The sequence below is a fragment of the Nilaparvata lugens genome, chromosome 7 (assembly GCF_014356525.2).
Source record: "Nilaparvata lugens isolate BPH chromosome 7, ASM1435652v1, whole genome shotgun sequence".
Lineage (NCBI taxonomy): Eukaryota > Metazoa > Arthropoda > Insecta > Hemiptera > Delphacidae > Nilaparvata > Nilaparvata lugens.
In genome coordinates this window covers 30371851-30394735 of record NC_052510.1, presented here as the reverse complement: position 1 = coordinate 30394735, position 22885 = coordinate 30371851, and the positions used below count along the sequence as shown (strand labels likewise).

Below are 22885 nucleotides of genomic sequence, written 5' to 3'. Positions count from 1 at the left end.
ATAAGAGAGAGTAGGGTTGTGTTTGTTTGTTCGTGTGTTCTTTTGTTCGCATCAAAACATGTCAACTTGTGGATTGCATACCGATAAAACGGGAGTGATCTAGATCTCCAAATTTTGCAAATAAATTCTAAAAATATCAATCTCTTATTTACATAATTTTTATGTATTTTATATGTAAATTCTATATTCTATTCTATATACTTTTTCCTATTTCAGGTTCAAAGAAGAAGTTTGACCACATTGGGCACATTGCGTTCTAGGCGAGAGAGTTTCAATGAAAACAGTAATAACAATAACAATAATGGTGGATCAAGTCCTAATCAGGCTAATGATGATTTGGAAAAAATAACCGACATTGGTAAGTGAAAAATGATGATGATATCTGTCATCAATAATAAATAGTTAAAACTGTTCAAGTGATTGACTCAGTTTAATAGTCTGAGCAAGATATTTTCCTCGGTTACCTGTCATGTCTTGGGAGTTCGGGAGGAACAATAATGAACTGGATTCCAGTAATTCATGAACGACTATTTTTGATAATCAAATGAACTAGAATCGTTTCAGTGCTATCAAATGTTCTGGATACGCCCGTAAGTGGAAATACATGGATAGATAGATAGCCTATTCATTTATTTATAGATAGATAAATAATATTAAATTATATTAGATAGATAGATGGATAGATATTTCAATCATTAAACATAGCATAATATTACATCAAGTTGAAAAACTGATATTTTCAACTGACTTCTACTACTAGTATTTTTCCTACAGTTATTTTAATTTGTTGGCTGTGACTTATTATAAAATGTATATTATCGATAAAGTATAATTGGATTGTGTTGCAGTGAAAACAGTGCAAATTGAGGGATTGGTTGATGATGAGAGTTCAGGAGCAGAGGAGAACCTGCCACTCGACAGAGATAGAGTGAGGCGGGGCAAGGTAGCTCCTCTCGAACGCACTCCCTCCCTCGATCTCACTCTCACCGACGAGGATCTCACTAGAAGCAAGGTCACCATATTTCTCCCACATTAAACTATTTCACTCTAGAACTGCAACTCACCAAAATTAATGTCCCGTTACAACGTATTTATTAAAAATACTTTAGAACGCTATCAATGTGAAAGTAACATTATTATTTAGACTACATCATGTCTTGTAACAACATTATAACCTCCTTATAAAAAAACAAATTTCAACAATGTATGCCGTTTGGAACTCCATGTAGGATGAATGAAATTTGAACATTAATTCTGAAAAATCTAGAAGGAAAATTGAAATTCGGGCTTCGAGGTGCACGAGATTGATATTTTTAGAATCTATGTGCAAAATTTAGAATCTTATGTGAGATCTAAATCATTCCCGTTTTCGGGTATGCAATCCACAAGTTGTCATGTTTTGATGCGAACAAACACAACCCTACTCTTTCTTATTATATAGATGACATTAATTTATGAATAAATAAATTTCCTATTACAAAAATTTTTATGTGATGTCTTCCGATTCCGATACTTTATTTATATTGGGGTTCGACTGTAATTATAGGTTTTTAGATCCAACACAGGTTTCCAGAGATGTTGAGAGATTGTTCCATAATGAAATGATGTTAAAATACGTTGTATTGCTGTTAGATATTTCGTTCATACAGAACTTGAGATTCAATTCTCATAGTTATCATTGTTACATGTACATATTTATAGAGGTTTCATGGTACTCCGAAAAAGGAGTTGAAATTGCTATTTTACATTTTTTGTAGTGGATTGAACAATATTAAAAAATGTTTTCATATATTAGAAACTATCACTTTATTATATTTTATAAACTTAGTGAACGTTGATCAACTTTGTCTATGAAATTCAGTTATGAATGAGTTAATCGAATGAATAGCTGTGGCATGTAGTGATATTTTTATTTATTTTAAATCCCATGATGCATAAATCATATACATGATGAGAAAAGGACAAAAGCCTAGTCCAAAACTGTTCACTTAACGAATTTTAACAGAAGTATGTCCCAAAAGTAGGTTATTTCGCTTCACTTTATCAATTCGAATCAAATGTTGTGGCTGCTTGAGCTCTGCTCAAAAGGATTTGTGGCTTTATAGCATTTATAGTTCAGTCATACATTCATTTTATAAAGAATTTAGGAATGTGTTACTTGTAAATGTGGGCATTAAACTCATTAGGAATTTATGAGAAATGTATCGGAATGATTCACTCATGTTTAGCTAATCATGCATTTATTATTTTTTGTAGGAGAGCAAGGGATCAGTTGGTGGTACATTGGGACGCGAGGACACGCTGCAAGGCTATGAAGAGATGTGGGAGAAGAATGCCAACGTCAGCCAGCTAGTCGATACACAAAACAACAATAAATCATCCGATGTAAATGAGGTGCTTGACACTGGTCAACTTACGACTGACATAAGTGAACAGCTCGTTCAGAGAAATCGAGAAATCAACACAGCGGTCGGATATGTAACTAATGAAATTTACAGGATCATGATTGAAAAGAACGAATACCAATCAGACAGTGCTGAAAAAGTCGTTAACACATCGGTACATACGTCATCATCGCTTGATAATTTAGATGATAGAAAGCAGCCAAGGTTTATTGAAATGGAATCTTCCCGATCGTGTGATAATCTAGATAATCGATACATAACTCTAGAGGAGAAACTGTGCTCCGGTATTTATTCGGCAGAAACGCTTGATACTGAGCCCAGCCTAAATGATAATGAGGGCACACAGTCGTTGGATAACCTGGATGAATCATCACCTGTGGGAACAGTCATCAAACGCAATATGCACAGGGAGGTGCAGTCACTAGATACTTTGGATGATTGCTGCGAAGATGACCAATGCTGCAGACCCATCAAAAAGCACTCCCGAAACAAATCAGTGTCCGTTGGACAACACGGTTGGAGCAAGAGTGTCGATGCTCTTTCCAAACCATCGAATATCGATAGGATTCAAATCGATACTAAGAAAATCGATGCTCAGTTGGAATGCTATGATGAGGCTCTAAGAGAGCTGGCTCAGGTCGAGCTGATGAAACGCAACTCATCCGATCGGTCGTCAGGGGATTCTAGAAGTGGCGCCTCTTCCAGTTCCAACAGAGTCAACAAACCATCCATCCCTCCTCCTCCGCCACAAAATCTCACCGGAGATATCCCGTATTTTAGTGAAGTGGTGTCATCAAGTTCCCAGAAAAGTCGTGAGTACTTCATGAAACCGAAAGACGAATCTGACTTCAGCATCAACCAAGATTCCAGTCCGCTGCCAAAAATTCTCGACAAATCCGGATCAGTTGATGGTTTATTAGATATGGATAGGATGTCCACCAGTGTTGAAATCACTTCCATCAAAACCGATTCTAAACTCAACCAATCTGAAAACGATAGTATATGCAACCATGACTTGCCCCCTCCACCTCCACCGCCAGTCAGCAACGAAATGTTTGAGACTGACTTGCACATGAACCTAGAAACATTACCAGGTGACCTGGAAAATGAGAATGTTGTGGTTAATGGAAAAGTGAATGGAATGAAAGTGAAGACCGATGATGATACTGATGACAGTGATAGTAAACGTGCAAGGGAGGTGGAGAATCATTTATACAAGTTGGAGAAAGATTTGTATAACATTAATATGTCGGCAATTATGAAGCCTAGAACAACTGATTTCAATCAGAATGGGATTGTAACACATCAGGATATTGTTGTAGCCAATGGGGAGATGCCGCCGTTCGATAATATGAGGAGGAAGGTGTTTGAGAAAGGTGTGAAACAAACAAGTTTTCCGACGCTTGATAGTGGCTCTAAAGGTGAGGACTCGCTGTCGCCCGCTGAACGGTCGGCTGGAGAGGACAGTCCTCAAGTGCCTCCGCGCTTCAGGAGGTCGTTGAGGAAGGGTAAATCGGAGAGTGAGGTGTGGAAGGTGAGGAAGGCCGACGATGATAGAGCAGGCAGAGGTCACTCCAAACTGGCATCTGTGCTCAGTGATATTGAAGCAATGTTCGAGGGGAGGCCTTCAAAGGGTCGCAAAAAGTCGGCTGGCAGTGGAGAAATTCAGGAGAAATCAGAAAGCGACTCGGAGCTGTGTGAGCGGCCGCTGCGGCGGAAGCGCAAAATGCTGCTGGCCATGAGGGGCTTGGTGCCGGCCGGGTCTAAGGACAGTGACGATGATGACGACACCTCCACTGGTGATCCGCCATTTTGGCTAAGTACCGACAAGGGCGGCCATTTTGCGCGCCAGGATACTGTCATGGCTACGCAGCCCACACGGATGTCGCAAAAATCGTGAGTTATTTGATCAATTGTTTATTATTCACCAAGTACCTATTAGTATATAAATACTACTATAACCATAAATAGATTATCCAATTTGAATCCTTTTTGTCTTCAAGATCTATAAAATGATTACATAGGGTTTGGTAAAAAATTGAAATGGTCAATTTTTGTTGCATAGTAGACCCCAATTTAATTAACAAACTAAGATAAAACTATAAAAGGTCATTATGTGAAAGTGCATGTAATACAGTAAAGTTATCAATATAGACTACCAAAATACAACTTTCTTCATCGAGTTCCCTTATGATACTCCATATTAGGTTAGAATTAATTGTTAATAGTTATTAAGTTTAGAATAACTCTTATTTCTTTCGTTATCGATCTATTATTCTTGATAAATGGTTTTAAAATGAAAATAGTTTTTATTTAAATAGTTTTAGTGCAATCAAACACCCCGAAGTCATCCTGCATCTGAAAATATTGACAACAGCTAATGCATAATCCATGAAAGCTTTTAACATTATCATTCCAGCGGGGATCAGAGCCCATATTCTGTAAAATTACCAGTCAGGTGTCAACCTCTTTTTCAACGGATATTTTTGCTTTTATTTGGTTAACTGGTGACGTACATAACATAAAAAAGGAATAATTAAATATTTGAATTGTTTAATTGCTAGAAAATTTTTGTAAAAGTTGTTAAAATAATCCTTTTCTCCACTTACTGTCTAAAGTACTTACTTTACTCCCTGAAACATAATACTAAAGTGTCACTTTTTCGCTCTCGGTAGTAAAAAACTCCCTAGAGAGGAAAAGTGACTCCATTTAAATAACATGGGAAGCATCTCTATTTTAAAACTTACATTGTAATAGGTTAGGAGGTCAAAGCTCAGATGAGAAAGTATAATAGAGGTGTCTGTCATTGAGTCAACTGAATTCAATACCACAACCAGAAATTTGATCAACTCATGAAATATATGTTTGTATGATATTATATTCTTTATATTAGTAGACGATAAAAATTTATACAATTTTAAAACTATTCTATTCAAAATACCAGCCAACAAATATTTTTGATCTGCAATTCAAATCTGAACCGCGTGATCTGGAGTCAGCCATTTTTAGTAGACGCCCAGCTGATATAATTGTTACAACTTTTGCCGATGTATCATCGGCAGTGCCAATCAGACGACCGGTTTTTAGGTTTCAGATTTTAGGTTATGTTGTTAGGAAACATTGTCACCAATACGTAAGCTATTAAAATGATATTATTTGCAGTTTCTATAAAAAATTGTAGATGGAGGAAAAATGTTGTGTACATCACGAGCGAAAAATACGTTTTCTCCCTCAGAAAATTGTTGCCCTCGGCTTCGCCTCGGGCTTCTAACTTTTTCCCACAGGGAGAAAAAGTCGTACTTTTCACTCTTGATATACAAATAACTATTGTTTTATAAAAATACAATCGTTTTTACTTTCCTTGCCCTATTCCATAGGTAAGGAAAGTATTGCTTTCCGAAAAAAAATTAAGGTACCCCAATTTCTAAATTTCTATACGTTTCAAGTCCCATATCTGTAAAAATTTCAGGAACTCTGCCCCATCTTTGCAAAGTTTGATTTTAGATTCCCAATTATCAGGCTTCAGATACAATTTAAACAAAAAATTTCTAGTTGAAAAGATTGAACATGAAAATCTCTACAAAAAATTAAAAATAAGCTCGAAATTCAAGAAAATGTGATTATCCAATTGCAACCTGTCGGCAACTGTTGATTCTATTAAATGATTCACTATGAAGAGATAGCAGACCTCGTATGTCTCCAGCGTTATTGTTCTGTCACCAGCTGGCTCAGATCTTTGTTTATAAGTAGACTAGCCGTCAGGCTCGCTTCGCTCGCCATATCCGTCTAGCCAGGGAGCTCCGCCCCCTGGACCCCCGACTGGATCGTCCAAGAATAAGATCTGCAGGCTCGCTTCGCTCGCCTGCATTTTTCATTTGAGCATTTTTATCATATGTTAGGACAATCCCGTCGGGGGTCCAGACTAAACGTCTGGCTAAACGGATATGGCAAGCGAAGCGAGCCTGACGGCTAGTAATATAATATTCCCAGGATTGAAGTAGCAGTGCCCAATCAATTTTTCCGCGATAAATGCATTTAAATCTTCAACTTAGTGCCAACCTAACAAAGTCAACTCAACTTAATGCCAACCTGACAAAATTATTAATTTAGTTGCCAGTTAACAACTGTTTCGAAGAGGTACTCTATCTAGATTGTAGTTCTATAGTAACATATGATATGGAAATTTCAATTATAATTAAGAGATTGGGAGAAGAAGAATATACATGCTAAAAGACGAACTTTAAACCCTTAAAAACAACCCTTAGAATTAAAATATTGCCAAAAGATTTCTTAGTGCGCCTCTAAAGGGCCAACTGAACATACCTACCAAATTTGAACGTTTTTGGTCCGGTAGATTTTTAGTTCTGCGAGTGAGTGAGTGAGTCAGTCAGTCAGTGAGTGAGTGCCATTTCGCTTTTATTTATAAGTAGATTTGAGATGCGCGGGAACACTAGCGTCAGGTGATCAATTTTCATAACGGCAAGGAAAGTTGTGTGAGTGCGCCACACCAGATTTTCAACTTCTGTCTTTTTATAAATAATTTGTACCAGCTGAACCTGTTCCCAAATTATTAATCTTGGCACCTATAATGTCATGTGATTAATTACATTCCATGTGGCATAATTTTGAAGTCTTTTAGTTTTAATGGTTAGAACTATGTAAATATATTTTTAGGGCTTTTTTCTTTATTAAAAATTTGTATTCTGTAAATTTTTTCAATTACCAAATACCAAAATGCGTAAGATTTTTACTTGTTTCAAAGCTTGCATTTTGTTATTGTTTTAATAAAATTTAATGCAGTAAATAACTAAAACCTACCCTTCAAGCTTTGTGAAGTACCTATTGCTGTTGTTTACTTTATTCAAGGTAAAATTATTTTTTTACTATATATAACATTTTATTAATTGTTAATAAGATTAATCTAATTAACAACTCAGCGTAGGCCTTAACCTATTAAACGTGATCAAATCTTCAACATTTTCTTGCTTGTATAATTTTTCAATGTATATAACCTAACTAACAAAATTATCTTATTTCCTTCAGACAAAATCCACCTGGATGTACTAGAGGTTAGTGTAGCCTGCTCATCATAACAACATTTTTGTCAAGAATTTAGTATTCAATTTTATGTTAATGCTTTTAAATGCTATAACATATCAGCACCTGCTAAGTTATCACTGTAGGTTTTGGCAGCCATATTTATCCAATTTCAATTTTTTTGTTATTTGGAATGCAAAGAATGTGATATACCGTGTGTTCTAAAATGAATGACGGGGTTCCAACATTTTATAATATATATTACACCAAGCCACGAGATCTATATCAAATTAAAGAGAAAATTAAAATGTTTTACATATTAGCCTACACGTGTTCAATGTGAGCAGTGAGCACCCACCATTCATTACTCGGCAAACATCAAAACGATATGCGAGTTCTTACCAAACTTTGATGAGTGTAATTGCAGCTGTTTGATCCTTTTTCTAAAGTGAGAAAGTTTGGCTGGCAGTGGAGGCACATACACATGGTTCTTAATGAACCATCAAAGATTGAAATCATTCGGCTAGGTCAGGTGACCGTGGAGGCCATGGAAAGCAAGCCATTAGGGCTTATAATATTTAGCAATCGGGTACAGGTACCTCATCGCCTACCTCATTATATCAGTGAGTCGGCGCACCATCTTGCTAAAATATAAAGTTTTTATTTTCTTATTTATCCACAATTTTACAACAGAAACAACAGTTAAGCCCCCAAATATGCTTTCTTAACATAACAATTAGACTCAAATACAATTTATTCAAAAAAAAACTAATACAGTATCATTTTTTCTGGTTTATTGTGTGTCAGTTGAGGAGAGAGTCATAGCTGTAAAGTATCAAGATAAGAAGAACCAGTTACAGTTGCTTTCAGCTAGAATATGGCACAAAAATAGCTTGAACAGTACGCAACAAGTTACTTGAGAATAAGCACTGTTGCCAAAAGCAAAACTGTTCAAGTTCCTCTTTCATTTGTATGACTTTGATGTATGACTTTGGCTGTAAGTTTGAAGTAATAAATATTATACTATTTTGAAACCACGTAATTCAGATTGAAATACCCAGTATATTTATAATTCAATAGTTTTTAAATAAAAAAAGCAAAGATGTTTTCATATTGCATGTTTTTCAAGTAAGCATGATGAGAGTTTTGAAAATGCACAACACTTTTTGTTCCTTGAAATACTAAATAATTCAGATTTTAAAAGAAATAACTTTTATAAATTCTTGCTTGTTTCTAGAATTGATTTTGATAATTTTATTTTATGCAATAATTAATTCACTGCACTAACGGTCGTATTTATAAACGAATGTTGAAAAGTTGTTTGCAAAGCTCGCTTTGGATAACAAACAACCTGATAAGCGTAATAGATTAATTCCAATATTTTATAGCTTGTTTACTTGTGTCACTGAATTTTGAAGTATTGCAAGTTTTCCAATCCTTTAGAATTCAATTAGAATTTGCTGGATTCTAACCAAGTCAGTTCACTGATTGTTATCAGTGAAATTCATAAAAATAAGTTTTATTAATAAGCGTAATGCATTGTGGATTGATAATCAAATGTATTAGTTGATATGTTCAAATATGTTCTAATCAAATGTATGAGTTGATAATATTTTCTAATTAAATGTATGAGTTGATAATATTTCCAAATATGTTCTAATCAAATGTATGAGTTGATAATATTTTCTAATTAAATGTATGAGTTGATAATATTTCCAAATATGTTCTAATCAAATGTATGAGTTGATATATGAGATGAATTGTTATATGGTTCATGAAAAACGTAATTTAGAATTGTTTTCTCACAGGCAACGTTAATCTTGTAAGAATAAAATATAATTTTTTTATTTGACATAAAATTTATTTGAATTACTATTTAACACATATGTAAACTCCAGATTTTACAATTGTTTAGGTTTTATAGAAATCTTGCGATTGTTTGAGAATATCATAATTTTATTATACTCATTTTACGATAAAATCAAGTAATATTTTATGATAATGCGTTTTGTTTTGTAGCAAGCCAATCAGGTGATAGGCCCCCAAATCTGGACAAAGATTGGACATCCAGTGATGCGGACACGGCCAGTGGAAGTGATGAAGTTGTCATTGGAAATACATTTTCTTTGGGAGTGAGTTCAAATTCAGATAATTTTATTTCTTTAAGAAGTACAAAATCTAAGAAATACATATTGCAATGGGCCCGATAAACAAAGAAATAATATAATATACATCATAATCAAGACTCGGATTCTGAATACATACAATATCAAATCAAACATTTTTATTCACAATACTTAAACAGTTGAGGGTCCTGCCAAACCCAAAGGTTTTTCGGCGGGTCCCAGTTACTGGAAAAAATGAGTTACAAAAGATAAATAAACTTAGACAAAATAAATACCGTATTACACTTCAAAGATTTTAAGTAAAAAATGAAAAAACTAATACAAAATGCAAAAATAAAATAAGAAATATAAATCAGATTTTGATACAGAATTAATAAAAAAAGGGAAAAATGAAAATTTATTAGAAAGAAATGAAATAATAAGGAAAAGGGAAAAATTGTTTTACACAAGTAATAGTACATTTTTATCGTTGAGGCAGGCGGCAGTGACAATAAAAGGAAATTTTTAAAACTTACCTCGTGTTTGTTCCATTGTTGTATGCTTTCCCAGTTAGGTTTGCGCCTTTTATCAGCTGTATATGGAGTCTCATACATTCCAATTAGAACAGAGCACAGAGATTTTCTTTGGTTGGGAGTTTGTTGATAATTCTTTTTACAAATTCCAGTTTTATTGCAAACAAAAATCACATTGAAAGATTTCTTAATAGACAATAAGATTACAAAAACGAGATGTCAAACATAAACCTACATTTTTATTTGTAGCACGGCCAGAAAAAGACAAACTTGAGTACTACCCGTGAGTTCATTCAATATAACTTATATTTTTGTGTTAATATTTTGTGAACAAAAAGTACGAGTTGATGAGAGATGTGGTTAATTTCTTATATTTGATCTAAATGGTTATTCATATTGTAGTAGTCGGGGTCACTTCAATCAAGGTTTTTTTTGTAGCTAATAAACTTTATACATTGATTGTCCATAATGTATTCAGTGTCCATAATGGAAGTGATTGAACTACTCAAAATTAATGGCTTACTGGTCCTTCATAGAATTTATACGGTAGTATTCCTGGTGATTGAGCCTGTCTTTTTTCAGCGTTGACTATTAATAATAAAGCTTTATTTACAACTAGCTTACCTGGCGAACTTCGTACTGCCAAAAAGTCAATGTATCTCATGCCACACTTTACTTTATTTGGTGAATCATGATATTTATCAATATTTTCATTTACATCTGAATACGAACTTCCTATGTGCTTTGTCATGCAGCATCCATTATTCCCAAAACATATTCTTCTCAATCAATTGGTAGTAATATCTAACAGTAAAGTGTTGAATAAAAAAGAAAATAGATAGGATAAATCAGTGTTTCAAAGATGAATTCAATGTTTTCATAGTTGTTGATTGTCAATAGATGGTCCAGGAAATATGCGATGTACGATGAATCACCAGGAATTACATATTCCATCTTCCATTTTAGGACAAGCTAAGCTAAATTTAAAAAAAATTGTAAATTATTCTGCCATTAATGAATGCAATATGAACAATTCTCATCCATGAGGTGAATAATTTTTTCCAACATTTTCCGGTTACTCAATGATAGGGGAGTGATAATTATTTGTATAGGACTTAGGAACCATTATCTACAGGTGGTAGCCTACCAATCAACTACACTTCAACTCCAAACTATCGTTGTAATACCAGTAGCCTACACAATTTATCATAGGGAGACGTGTTTATTACAGCTGGTAACTTTAGATGCTGAATCATATTATCTCAATATGATCTTGAATCATGATCATCTTTCCGTTCTTCGGTAGCCGCTAGGCCGACAATTTCGAAAACATAGGTCTCTAAAATGGATTAATAAATAATCATTATTAGCCACCCTATTGAAATTTCTGGTCAGAAACCATCCCCAATATTCACACAACATATTCCCAAAGTTTCATGCCGTTATTTCAAGTATTTTTCAAGTCATAGGGAACAAACACACAAACAGACATTCATTTATATATATATATATATATAAGATAGAAGATTTCATTCGGCTCAAACAAAAGCCTCTCTAAATGGAGGTAGAATGATAAGGTTGACAACATTCAGTTCTGTTGTTTTAACATTTTTTTTTCAAACCACTTTTAAAAAGTTCATGTAGTACCTACTATTGTGTTTGAGGCACTTCTGGCGCTATCATAGTTTCACCACTATTCTGTTCCACAGTCCTATCTCTTGCAGTCGTTTTAACTATATCTATAATAAAATAAAGAGTTGGCTTATACACGTACGGGATAGGAAAATTATGTTTGACGCATCATCACGTCTGAACTACTGGACTAATTAACTTGAAATTTTGCATATGGGCTAGATTCTTAATTAACCAAGGATGGTTATAGGCCTATTTTCAATTCTTCGAAACTTCATTACGTCAAGTTTTCAGATTATCAAGTTTGAAAATAGATCCTTGCGAAGCACGGGTTCCTGCTAGTATATCTATAAAAGGCTAAGCCCTGACAGACTGAAATCACACCACCGCCCAAATTACTGAGCCTAAAAACTTGAAATTTTGCACAATTGTTTATGGTAGCCTCAAAACATCCACTAAGAAAGGATTTTCAGAAATTTGCCCCCCTGAGGGAGCTGGTGCTCCACAAAAATTTTGTACTTTTTAACCGCTCATTCCACAGCAAAGTCATGAGGAACTTTTTTTATACAGCTACAAAAAATAATTAGATCTATGCAGAAAAATTCCGATCAGGAGTTCAGGGGTGTTCAGGAGAGGGCTTTTTTCGAAATGTTTTATGTAAAATCACACTACAGCTAAAACTGATTGGCCTACAAACTTAAAACTTTGCACAAATATTCTTCAAACATGCTAGACGCGCACTAAGAACGGATTTTGAGATATTTTGCCTCTAAGGATTTCAAAGGATGAAAAAGGATCCTAAGGCTTTGAATGGTAAGGCTATGAAAATGGTAAGGTGAACGCCATATGAAACTGAGATAATTGACACATGATATTCTAACATATCAAGTTTACAGCTGATAGTTGCAGTGATAGTAGTTTTAATTTTTCTGCTCAAAATTTTCAAGTTTATTTCAATATTATTGAAACTTTCGGATTGTTTAGTGTTATTTCCGGCTCTTATCAACCCTTCGAAATTCAAAATTCATCAGTCATATCTCGAATACGTATTGTCTGAGTGTTAATCTTTGGTGAAAACAGAAATTTTAAACTTAACCTCACTTTGGACTATTTATGTGCCAAAATCAAGGAATTGAAGAAGTTTTGGGCAATTGCCTGTTTCTCTTTCCAAATATCATGTTTGTGACTGTTCTAATGAATAAATAAATAAATATGTTGTAATCATTGGAAAGCTTAAAATAATCTTATCAATAAGCTGATCGAATTAATTTTTCGTAAAACGAGAGCGCGAGTACCTGTTCTGTGGCGCGAGCTTGCCACGTGTGTGTTTCATTGTTGTATTCTTGGCCAGTTCGGTTCACGCCTGGAGACAGCCTTCGGTTAACAGAGCACAGAGATTTTCTTTGGTTAGGAGTTTGTTGATAGTTCTTTTTTCAAATTCAAATTCTATTGCCATCAAAAATCAAATTGAAAACTTTCTTAATAGACAACAAGATTACAAAAAAAAAAAAAATGTCGAACATATATACCTACATTAAATGTAGGTATACATTTTATTTGTAGCACGGCCAGAAAAAGGCAAACCTTAGCCGTGAGTTCATTCAATATAACTTTTTTTTATTAATATTTTGTGAATGAAAAGTACGAGTTGATGAGAGATGTGAGTAATTCCTTATATTTGATCCAAATGGTTATTCATATTGTAGTAGTAGGGGTCAAAATCAAAAGTTTTTTATTCTGTAGCTAATAAATTTCATACGCATTTTTGAATTGAATTGAATTACTAAAATATATTGATTTTTTGATTGTCCATAATGTATCCAGTGTCCATAGTGGAAGTGATTATTGGTGACAAAATTAATGGCTTACTAGTCCCTCATAGAATTTATAGTATTCCTGGTGATTGAGCCTGTCTTTTTTCAGCGTTGACTATTAATAATAAAGCTTTATTTACAACTAGCCTACCCGGCGAACTTCGTACCGCCAAAGGTCAATTGACTTTATTTGGTGAATCATGAAATTCATCTGACAATCAATATTTTTATTTACATCTCAATACGGACTTCCTATGTGCTTACTCATGCAGCATTCATTATTCCGAAAACATATTCTACTCAATTGGTAGTCATATCTATCAGTAAAGTGTTGAATTAAAAAAAAAATAGATAGGTTAAATTAATCAGTGTTTCAGAACTGAATTCAATGTTTTTATAGTTGATTGTCAATAGATGGTCCAGGAAATATGCGATGTACGATAAATCACACAGAATTCCATATTCTTTCCATCTTCCATTTTAGGATGAATATAAGCCAAGCTAAATTCAAATTTAATTTATTCTTTCATTCTTCAGTAATTAATGGATGCAATATAAACATATATATGCTCTTTCATGAGGTGAATATTTTTTTTCCAACATTTTCTAGATTTTCATTGATAGGGAAGTGATAATTATTTGTATAGGTCTTCTAAGAAACGATTATTTAGAGCTGGTACCAATCAACTACATTAAATTCAACTCCAAACTACCGTTTTAATACCAGTACACAATTTATCACAGGGTGACGTGTTTATTATACAGCTGGTAACTTCAGATTGATGCTCAATCATATTATCACAATATGATCTTGACTCATGATCATCTTTCCGTTCTTCGGTATCCACTCTGTCGACAATTTCGAAAACATATGTCTGTAAAATGGATTAATAAATAATTATTATTATCCCTCCTATTAAAATTTCTCTTCAGAAACCATCCCCAATATTCACACAACATATTCCTAAAGTTTCATGCCGTTATGTCAAGTAGTTTCCAAGTCTATAGGCAACAAACAAACATACAAACACACATACATTCATTTTTATGTATATAGATTTACATTCGGCTCAAACAAAAGTCTCTCTAAATGGAGGTAGAATGATAAGGTTGACAATTTTCAGTTCTGTTGTTTTAACATTCTTTTTTCAAATCATTTTCAAACATTTCATGTAGTAACATACTATTGTGTTTGAGACACTTCTGGCGCTATCATAGTTTCACCACTATTCTGTTCCACAGTCCTATCTCTTGCAGTCGTTTTAACTATATCTATAATAAAATAAAGAGTTGGCTTATACACGTACGGGATAGGAAAATTATGTTTGACGCATCATCACGTCTAAGCTACTGGACTGAAACTAACTTGCAATTTTGCATGTAGATTCTTAATTAACCAAGGATGGTTATAGGCCTATATCCAATTCTTCAAAAATTCATTACGTCAAGTTTTCAGTTTGTCAAGTCTTAAATTAGATCCTTGCGAAGCACGGGTTTCTGCTAGTTAATAATATTTGAAGTTATTCAAAATACCAGTTAACGAATATATTTCATCAGCTAATCAAATCTGGAACCCGAAATTGGAGTCATCAGTCGGCCATCGTTTCAAGCTCATCATTATTACATCTTTTGCCGGCTGTCAGCTCCAAGCTTTGTTTTCTTTTTAGGTTATATTTAACCTTTTCAGGTTATGTTTAACCTTTTCAGGTTAAAAGATTGTCATCTGCCACATAAGTTTTTTTTTAATTATTTCATTTGCAGTTTTTATAAATGTAGGTGGAGGAAAAATGTTGTGTACATCACAAGCGAAAAATGATTTTTCCTCGGGGAAATTGCTGCCCTCAGCTTTGCCTCGGTCATGAAACTTGTCCTCAGGGAGAAGAAGCTGTATATTCACTCTGGATTTACAAATAACTATTTAGTCCAGTCCGTGGGGTCCCAATTGACAGAATCCCAAACGACCGAAACGCTATATTTTCCCAAACGGCCGAAAACTACTTTTTTCCCAATTGGCAGAACGCTTTCTGTCATTTGCGACAAACTAGAGAAACTTTCTTTCGTTTGGGAAACCTATCACTTTCGGTCGTTTGGGACTCTCAACACTTTCGGTCGTTTGGGACTCTAACCACTTTCGGCTCAATGCGACAAACGTTTTCTGTCGATTGGGAAAATTCTTAAAGTTTTCTATCATTTGGGATTCGGCTAGATGAGAACGTTCCAGTTACAATATTTCATTAATTCGATCGAATGAGAAAAAATAGAATACTTTCTAAAATAGAAAACTTGATGTACAAGCTTATAGTGCGTGTTGCCTATCTCTAAATGAATGTGCAAACTTGTTTTTGAGACCTCAACTCCTCCGTGGTTTCTCCGATTTTGTTAGTTCAAGTCTCATTATGAAAGAACTCATCGAGTCTTACATTTTGAAAAACATCATCGTGGACAAGATGAATGAACGAGGAAAGTTTCAATTTTTGACTGCTATGATAGAGGATATGATAAAGAGGAAGAGAGTGAGAGAAGAAGAAGGCGAAGAAGAAAGAGGAGGAACAGGAGAAGATGAAGGAGAAGAAGAAAGATAAAAATATAAATATAAAATGAAAGAAAAAGAAGAGGAGTTATAAAACTTGTTATAATTTTTAAACAGTAAGTTAATTTTTAAAATATTTAATTGTTAAACAGTTATTTGAAAACATGACCGGCTGATTTGACTTTCTCGGTTACTGAGCAATCTAGCAGCACTGTAACCCATAAAAACAATGCTGCAGTCTAAGGTTTGCACGGACTATAGATCCTTCCAAAGTATGCATTAATGGAGTTCATACGTTGTGGATTATTAATTATTGTGACTAGTGTCCAATTTTGATTGATATTTTGAACTGTACTTATAGTCCGGGCGCAAATGTCATGAAAATTTAATCATAAAAATGTCATGATTTCTCATTCCCTCACAAACTCTTTTCCGTGTCGCTTCTTCCATAGATACTAATTTCATTTTTTCCACATCTATCTTCCTCTTCACCTGTCACCTCATCTTCGTCGATCCGCCTCTACTTCCTCTCAACCTTCTTTCTTCTCTCTTTTTCTTTATTCAATTTTCGTTTTCATTCTTTGTCATCCGTCACTTTTGTACGTATATCCGACTATCCATGCATGTATCTTATTCCTCTCCTTTTATCTCAATAAAAAGCACTCCAGCACACTTCTTCCTTTAACCTCCCAGTTCCTTTACTCTTTCCTTCTTTAACTCTTTTTACTCTTTCCTCAATTATTCTCCTCCGTTCCCCACTCTTCACCCTGAACCCTTTTCTCAACCCAAGACTCGAAAGCACCCGAAATTGCAAACCCTCTGAAGGTATTCTACATCTTCCACCACTGGTCATAAAAAGCGCTCACCGAAATCCCTCTGTGTATTACATCATAATCTCACCCTTTACTAAACTCTTTCGTCTCTTCCTTTTAATACCTTCCTTCCTCATATTTCTTCCCTCCTTTTGATTTCCACTTCATTCTTCCACTCAGACCTCCCTTTTCTACACTGGCAGCTAATTTTACATTTTAGTTTCTAACTTGGCAACAAGGCTACTGAAGATTTATTGCTGCTATACTAAGATTCAATTTCTGTCAGCATTCCTCATAAATATCATCATTGAAGTCTCATTCAAGTAATTCTGTCAGTTTTGCGTGGATCCCGCTACAGTTCTGTCCCAATATCAATCAGCGTTATTCTACTTTGTACGCATATTTTAATTTACGAGTGCGGGCATACTTTATTTCATAGTTGGTTGGGGAAATCGTTGATACTGCAATAATTTGTATGATGATTACTCGAGTTGTTTTCATTTTCCTTACAACTTATCTCTGTTCTGTTACTACGAATAATGCTGGTTGTAAGTTTCCTGTTCAGGGATTTTGCAGTGGTGAGTAGAATAAATGGAATGTGAAATATTTTTCTAATCACGTTGGTTCTGAGTTCCATTGAAGCCTAATATCATGGATAAGTAGTTAAAATGAATTTTAGAAAATATTATTCTCAAGATAAATCAAATAAAAATTCTTGAATAAATTAAAACGTTTTTTCTACATTTCTTGTCCCAATTTTTGACATTATTTCCACATGAAAATTGCCAAAAATTCACTTGAAAATAACGTTTTTTAAAATAAATTTCTAAAATATTTTCTTGTGATAAGATGAAGAAGGATTACCTTTATAATCCTGAATAAATAAGCTTTTCAATTCTCCATTTTTACATTAAAAAACTGTAATTCTTATAAAACTTTTGAATAACCACAATATAATGTGAAGTAAATTCTCAACCCTAACTTTACAATAATTTTACACAAAACTGAATAAATTTAAATTCAACTATAAAGTCCTATTCAGACAAATGGAGTTTTTCCTAGTAGGTGATATGCAATTCAACAGCTGGACACTATTATTACAAAAAGAAAGCTCATTTTGATTTGTAATCATTCAACAGTTGACAAATTTCAAATATTTTTCATGTAAGCTTCTTTTTGTAAATCAGCTGTTGGTCTTTGTATCAGCCATTTGCTTGTATTAGCTTTGTATCACCCATTAGGAAAAAACCATAAATGTCTGGATGACCAATAGGGAGAGTTTTGCTTTAATAAAATGAAGAAACAACAATAATATACATTAAAATTTAATTTATTTTCAAAACATCACAGTCTTCAACCCTTTAATAAATTGAAGACTGTTGTTGATATAATACTGTTACTTTCAGGATAAGTTATTGGTCGAATACTCCACCTTTTGACTTACAACTGAATTTCAATCCCTCATAAGGGGGTGACTTAGGGGTTGTAACTCAAATATTTCAAATGTAAACACCCATTGTGTGGTACATAATTTCAAAGGCCTTTTCGAAAAAAAGATTACATCAATTAAAATGTTCTATGATACTTGTATCCATAATGGCGGCTGATTGAAGTTTTAGTTTTTAAAGAAATGAGGGGGGTTGTAACTCAAATATTTTGAATGTAGATACCGATTCTGTGATACATCATTTTAAAAGCCTTCTGAAAACGAAAAAGATGACATCAATAAAAATCTTCTATGATACTTCTATCCAAAATGGCGGCCGATTGAAGCTTTAGTTTTTAATGAAATAATTGATAAAGTTCAATCAGCAGCCATTTTGGATAAAAGTATCATAGAAGATTTTTATTGATGTCATATTTCCGGTTTTAAAAAGGCCTTTATAATGATGTATCACACAATGGGCGTTTACATTCAAAATGTTCGAGTTAGAACCCCCACTAAGTCACCATATTATACATTGTGAACCTAGTCAACCCCCTTATGAAGGGGTTTGAATTCAGTTGTACTTCAAAAATTAGAGTATATGACCAGTAACTTATCCTGAAAGTTACAGTATTACATCTACAACAGTCTCCAATTTATTGAAAGGTTCCCTCCCATACATATGACTCACTCTGTATAATTACTAACTAATAATGATAAGCACAAGCCTAGAGCTCATGTGGGCATCACCTATAGAAAAGAATTGATTGACTTTATATTATGTTTTAAAATAATTAAATAATTAATAATAATAATTAAAAATAATTAAAATAGATTCAAGATTCGTTTATAATTGTCAGAACATTAAAAACAATAATGCAAGACATCGTAAGAAAATATACAAACAATCACAATTTTACCAATATATCACAGGTCATAGAATTACATCACATTATTAAGGTTTGGTGCGCAATGTCGGCAAGAGGAATCATAGGCCCATTTTTCTTTGAGGATATCAATGGAAGCGCTGTGACTGTTAACTCTGTGCGTTACGTTGCAATGATCCAGAACTTTCTTACGCCACAACTCGCCCGTTTTCCAGTGAATGAACACACAATGTTCCAACAAGATGGGGCAACAAGCCACACTGCAAGAGTTGCCACGAATGCTGTGAATGCTTTGTTTCCAGGCCGCGTCATTTCCCCAAAACGGAGATTTCCCTTGGCCCCCTCGCTCTCCAGATTTGACAGCCTGCGACTTTTTTCTATGGGGTTACTTGAAAACAAGAGTTTTCCAGAACGATTCACCTAGAACTATCCCAGCCCTAAAACAATGAATTCGGGACGAAATCGAAGGAATAACAGTCAATATGCTGCAAAATGTCATGAGAAACTTCCAGGCCCGGCTGCAGCAGTGCATAGATTCCAATGGAGGACATTTGACAAATGTTATTTTCAAAAAATATTTTTTTTACTTATTGTACAGTAAATGGCTACCTTTTTCCTTATTATTTATAACAAGTAAATAATAAAATTAATTTTCTTAAAGAATTAGTTACTTATTAAAATCTTCCCGTTTCACTGGCTAACCCTGTATTTCAAACTGTAAGGTTAGCAGTCTAGTTATCACAGGTCATAAAAATTACAAATTACATCACATTATTTATACATTACATGAAGTCATTTATACTGTAAGGACAGCAGTCAATTAATTAAAATATTTTTCACACAAATTTTGAACTGTCTAATAAATTTCAAGCTCTTTTATTTCAACTGGTAACTTATTGTACATTATTTTTCCAAACTCAACAAAACTATTCAACATAAAGTGGTAGTTACACTGAGTCATTCTGAGTGTCTGTCTAGTAAAATGACTGTAAACATTACTATTGATTGGAAAACTGTTTACATTTTTCTTTGTGTACATCAGGCATTCAAAAGCATGCAGTGCAGTATGCAGTAAATGTAAAAATGGAAGAGATAAGAAGATTGTTTCAGGACAAGACATTTTTGTAATAACATCAATAAGTGTGTGACATTTGATTTGGAAAAAATGGGTCGAATCAACCCCATAACCCCATGTTATGACCCCATAGATAATCTGAGTGAACATTTCAGAACAATGTGGAAGAGGAACGAAAGCTACTACCCATTGAATATCCTTTTATTTCTACAGGAATATGGAGAAGTAGAAGCAAAATCAGAGAAGAAGAGAAAAGAAAATAGAATAGGAGAAAAAGAAAAAAGGGAAGAGAAGAGAACAGAAGAAAAAAGGGATGAGAAGATAAGAGAGTATAAGAAAAAGAGGAGAGAAGTGGCACTTCTACTGTACGTTCTACCGTTTGCGACAAACTAGAGGAGTTTTCGGTCGTTTGGAAAACCTATCACTTTCGGTCGTTTGGGACTCTCACCACTTTCGGCTTAATGGGACAAATCTCGTTTTCTGTCGATTGGGAAAATTCTTAGAAGTTTTTTGTCATTTGGGATTCGGCTGGATGAGAAAGTTCCAGTTTTAATATTTCATTAATCCTGTTGAATGGAAAAAAGTAGTTTTTGGCCGTTAGGGATAATATAGCGTTTTGGTCGTTTGGGATTCTGTCAATTGGCATGCCACCGTCCAGTCAAATGGTCGTATTTCAGGAAACAGCCCCGTAATCATTTCTCTCGACGGTTCTATATGCATTTTGGGGCGCTGAATTCGTATCTTAATTTTCTGACACGCCAGAGGGTGGCTTCACCCCCAAAATCTCAGATTTTTTTTTAATTTTTCTATTTAATCTTGAAAACCTTGAGTTCTTCGTGAAAAGTATTCTCTACAAAATTGAAGATAATAGAATTTCCAATAAATTGAGTTTCGCAGGACTCTACATTTTTGGTTCCGGAGCTACGAACTTTCAAAAAAGGGGTACCTTCTCATAGAACGTAACCCTCGTAAGATGATTTCAGCTAAAATATGTTCTTTTTTGTTAGGAAGGTCTTGAAAAGGTATTATAATGAAAAAAATTTATTTTGGATGTAGGACATGCTTTTCTATTTTTGGATGTATTCCCCCTCCTCCCTCTACTAAATTCAAAAATTCCTAAGGAATCCTGTTTAGAATTGATTGTTCTTTCACGTGATGGGTTTTTATCATTACTAGAAAAAGCTCCAAGTTGTATAGGGTAGAAGTGGTAGGTTTGCATAATTTTGAAAAATACCCCTTTTTTGAAAATGCATAGCTCCAGAACCAAAAACCGATAGTCCTGCGCGACCACTCAATTTATTGGAAATTCTATTATCTTTAATTTTGTAGAGAATGCTTTTCACGAAAAACTCAAGGGTTTAGAGATAAAATGGAAAAATTCAAAAACTACGTAATTTTGTGGGTTTTTGGGGGTGAAGGTGCCCTTTGGCGTGTCAGCAAATTTCAGATTCGAATTCAGCGCCCAAAAATACATATAGAACCATCAAGAAAAAATCTTTCGGGGCTGTTTCCTGAAAAACTACTACCTATTTGAATGTACTAATATTGTTTTTAGAGCCACCTCGGCTTTGTCTCGGGCATCAAACTTTTCCCTCGTTGAGAAAAGCTGTAATTTCACTGTATATATTATTTATATATTTATAGGGATAAAGGGATATATGGGATAAGGGATAAGGGAAGGGATAAGGGACATTATATATATATGTATGTATAAAGGGAACTCAGTTCCCGTAAATTTCCGTTTGTAATGTAAGTTTACTTGTGGAGACACAAGTCATAAATAGATAGAAAACACTTAAAACATATTATAAACATAAATTTTCGGTAACTGAGTTCCCTTTCTCAACCGAGCAGAGGGTGGTACAGTTTGAAATCCAACGGTTATGACCACAGAGCATGGAGAGTCAATTGTAGCAGTAGAGACCACAGATTATGCGGTGATGGAGAGAACAGGTGTACAGATTCAGGGGATATTATGGGGGTATTTAGGGGGCGGTTACAAACGGAGGTTCGGGGCAGTGGTGGTTTCACCTATGTAGAAGGCAGGACAGAAGTTGCAGGAAATGGATTTGGTGGGTGTAGTTGGAGATGGAAGAATCAGTGATAGGACAGGTTTTACAGTGGGGGCGTTTGCAAGGTAGGGTACCAGGTGGAGTTGGGATTTCATCAGAGGTGAGTTATTTGTTTTTACTGAAAATTTTCTTGAGGTTGGGAGGTTGCTCATAAATGAGGGTGGGTGATTATTGGAAAAGGTGTTTGGTAGAGGGATTGGAGGAGACGATATGGAACAGATCTTTAAGGACAGGTTTGAGGTTTTTGATTCCAGGGAAGTAGGTGGTAGGTGGTTTTGGAGTTTGTGGGATTTGGGAATTTTTTGTGGTTGGATTAGTGCCAGTTTTGGAGGAGATTTGTTTCTGTAACAACCTTTCAGGATAGTTACATTTCAGGAGGGATTGGTGGAGTTTTTTGAGGTACTGGTCAAGATGGTATGGATCACTGCAAATTTTTTGGCCTCGGATTGAGAGGGAACGTGGGAGGGATCTTTTGATCTGGTAGGGGTGGCAACTCTCAAAGTTCAGGAACTGTTGAGTGTGGGTGGATTTGGTGAAAGTATTGGTGGATAAGGTAT

At 34.5% G+C, this 22885-nt stretch overlaps 1 protein-coding gene across 6 annotated transcripts in view; it reads left to right on the top strand.

Annotated features, from left to right (window-relative positions):
* Positions 1–22885, top strand: part of LOC111046376 — a 104858-nt gene that overhangs the window by 27479 nt on the left and 54494 nt on the right. For 4 of the 6 annotated variants that reach the window (XM_039432505.1, XM_039432506.1, XM_039432510.1 and 1 more), the window contains 5 exons: positions 217–358; positions 849–1012; positions 2257–4301; positions 7449–7474; positions 9462–9574. In XM_039432505.1, the coding sequence (XP_039288439.1) occupies positions 217–358; positions 849–1012; positions 2257–4301; positions 7449–7474; positions 9462–9574 (2490 nt within the window). Of the gene's footprint in view, positions 1–216; positions 359–848; positions 1013–2256; positions 4302–6830; positions 7272–7448; positions 7475–9461; positions 9575–22885 lie in introns of those variants that run through there. The other 2 variants (XM_039432509.1, XM_039432508.1) reach the window with 2 other exon arrangements.